Source organism: Capsicum annuum, chromosome 4 (assembly GCF_002878395.1).
Source record: "Capsicum annuum cultivar UCD-10X-F1 chromosome 4, UCD10Xv1.1, whole genome shotgun sequence".
NCBI lineage: Eukaryota > Viridiplantae > Streptophyta > Magnoliopsida > Solanales > Solanaceae > Capsicum > Capsicum annuum.
The window spans coordinates 220,109,790-220,113,274 of NC_061114.1; the positions used below are offsets into that span (position 1 = coordinate 220,109,790).

The 3,485-nt window shown below is 39.8% G+C and overlaps 1 protein-coding gene across 1 annotated transcript; it reads left to right on the forward strand.

The window, feature by feature from the left end:
- The first annotated feature begins 238 nt into the window (after positions 1-238).
- LOC107868629 lies at positions 239-973 on the forward strand. The gene is made up of 2 exons (XM_016715309.1): positions 239-424; positions 488-973. Exons 1-2 carry the CDS (start codon positions 239-241, stop codon positions 971-973), a joined length of 672 nt encoding a protein of 223 aa, XP_016570795.1.
- Positions 974-3,485: the final 2,512 nt, after the last annotated feature.

Consider the following 3,485-nt stretch of genomic DNA (forward strand, 5'->3'; position numbering starts at 1 on the left):
ATAGGGACAAAGGAAATTGGAAAAATAGATACGACAGGAGTGGGCTATATATACCTCCAGGAAATTGTAAGGCTACTGTGACTAGTTCTGGAAGATATTCATGAAGGACATGATGGCTAAATTATTGAAGGTGATCGAAACATACAATAATGGAATGGCTGAGATGAGAAGTGATTTATCCTCGATGAATCAGTTAGTGGAGTCACACTCTACTTTGATAAAATAGTTGGAGCAATAGATGATTCAACCGTCTGCCATATTTAATCAGAGGAAGAACGACACCTTTCCAAGTGATACAGTTCAGAATCCTCGAAATAATGGTTCATGTATGGCAGTCACAACTAGGAGTGGCAAGATATTATCTAGCCCTTTCGTGGGCGAAGCTGTTGTTGAAAATATGATTAAAGAGGATCTTGATGATGATGTGAGATGCCCAATGGAGACTAAAAATCTGGATGATGGTGATATTACCTCTAACCATTGGTAGAGTAATGAGTTAGGGAAGAAGCCAGAAAAGAAAAAGGAAGTAGTGGTCACTACTCTCCCAAAACCACCGCCTCCCTTTTCTCACAGATTAAAGAATAAGGCCGATGATAAAAAATTTGGAAAATTTATGGCTATGCTTAAGCAGTTGATGATAAATTTACCATTGGTGGAGGCATTGGAACAAATGCCTGGCTACGCTAAATTCATGAAGGAACTTGTCACAAAGAAAAGGACGGTGAGCTATGAATCGGTGGATAATCTCCACCATTGTAGTGTCATTTCAACAAGATCCTTAGTGCAAAAGAAATTGGATCCTGGATCATTTACCATCCCATATACTATTGGATCATTGGATTTTGCAAAGGCCCTATGTGATTTTGGGGCGAGTATTAATCTGATTCTACTAACAGTTTATGAGAAATTAGGTTTGGGAGACCCCACACCTACTAACATGAGGCTTGTGATGGCAGACAGATCTGTGAAGTAACCTGTTAGTGTATTATATGATATACCTATGAAGGTGGCCAGCTTTATCTTCCTTACTGACTTTGTGATCCTGGATTGTGAGGTGGATTTTAAGGTGCCCATAATCTTGGGTAGACTTTTCCTCAAAACTGGGAGTATGTTGATTGACTTATGAGCAAATAAACTACAGTTTAGGCTCAATGACGAGATCATCTGATTTGATGTTTGTCAGTCAATAAAGCAACACAAAGAGATGAGTGTATTCTCCATTGTCGATGTTTATTATGAAGATGAGCGAGAGGTGCCGATCGAGGAGAAATTCATTGTTGAAACTTTGGTTGTGGTCTTGATGAACTTTGATAGCGAAGGTATCAAATAATATGAAGAAACAGTATGTGCCCTGATGGGAGTGGGATTGTATTCATATGCTCCCAAAAAGATGGATTTAGACCTCAAAAATTGCCAAACACCACTGGCTAAGCCATCTATTGAAGAGTCACTGGTGTTGAAGTTGAAGGAGGTATTGGGTCATCTATGGTATGTGTTTCTAGATAGTGAAAATACTTTACTTGTGATTATTGCAGCAGATTTGGGTAAGTAGCAGGTTGAATCACTTATCTCTATGCTTGGAAGATACAAAAGGGCTATGGGATGGACTATTGCTGATATTATTGGTATTCCTCTGGGTATTTGCACTCACAAATTCAGCTTGAGAAAGATTGTACACCGACTATTGAGCATCAATGGAGATTGAACCCACCGATGCAAGAAGTGGTTGAAAAGGAGATCATTAAATGACTTGATGCAAGGGTAGTGTACCCTATTTCTGACAACAAGTGGGTAAGTCCCGTGCAATGCATACCTAAGAAAGGGGACATGACGGTGGTTGCTAACGAGAAGAATGATTTAATCCCACTCAAACCAGTCACTAGGTGGAGAGTTTGTATGGATTATCGGAAGTTAAACTCGTGGACTTTGAAAGATCACTTCTCAATGCCCTTTATGAATCAAATGCTTGATCGCCTGGAAGGAAGGGGTTGGTACTGCTTTCTAGACGGGCATTTGGGATATAACTAGATCTCAATTGCTCCAGAAGACAAGGAGAAGACAACATTCACGTGCCCGTATAGTATGTTTGCATTCAAACGGATGCCATTTGGTCTATGTAATGCACCTGCCTTTTTTCAGCAGTGCATGATGTCTAGCTTTTCTGACATAGTTGAGGACACCCTGGAGGTGTTCATGGATGATTTCTCTATGGTAGGTGATGATTTTGAGTTATGTCTGGTAAATCTGAGTAGAGCATTGCAGAGGTGGGAGGAATTCAATCTAGTGCTAAATTGGAAAAAATGCCATTTCATGGTAAATAAAAGCATTGTTCTTGGACACCAAATTTCTTCCAAAGGGATTGAAGTTGACAGGGCGAAAGTAGAGATGATAGAGAAATCACCCCTCCCATCTTTGTGAAGGGAGTTCGTAGTTTCTTGGGACATGCTGGATTCTACCGCCGATTTATTAAGGACATCTCTAAAATTGAAAATCCACTATGTAAACTGTTGGAGAAGAAGTCTAAGTTTGTATTTGATGATGATTGCAGGAAGGCATTTGAATGCCTTAAGGAGAAGCTTGTGGTTGCCCCTGTTATTGTTGCTCCAGATTGGTCTATGTCTTTTAAAATCATGTGTGATACTAGTGGAGTAGCACTTGGGGCTGTGCTTGGCCAAAAGAAAGAAAAGTTGTTCCACCCCATTTACTATGCGATCAAGGCATTGAATGGGGTGCAAAATAATTACACTATTACTGAGCAAGAACTTCTCCTGGTTGTCTATGCTTTTGAGAAGTTTCGTGCTTACTTGTTGGGAACCAAGGTGGTGGTTCATACAGACCATGCTGCATTGAGATATTTGATGGCAAAGAAGGATGCTAAACCAATATTGATCAGATGGGTGTTGCTTCTGCAAAAATTTGACTTTGAGGTCTAAGACAGGAAAGGATATGAAAATCAGGTAGCAGACCATTTATCCAGACTTGAGGGAGAACAGGAAATCACTGATAAATGTAAAATTGATGATGCATTTCCTGATGAACATATCTTTGCTACTGTGCTTGAAAGAGTACCTTGGTATGCGAACTTTGCAAACTATGTGGTAAGCAATCTTATTCCTGAAGATTTTTCCTTTTATCAGAAAAGAAAATTCCTTCATGATGCCACAAATTACTTCTGGGATGAGCCATATCTATTCAGGCAGTGTGATGATAATATTATCAGAAGATATGTCCCAGAAGTTCATATGTTGAACATTTTGGAAGCTTGTCATGCTTCACCAGTCGGGGGTTACCATGTTGGTGATCGACCACAAGAAAAGTGCTACAGAGTGGATATTATTGGACAACCTTATTCAAGGATGCATATGAATTTGTGAAGAGGTTAGACTAGTGTCAGAGGCAAGGGTCAATTTCAAAGCACCATGAGATGCCCATGACAAAAATATTAGAGGTTGAAGTGTTTGACGTCTGGGGTACTAACTTCATGG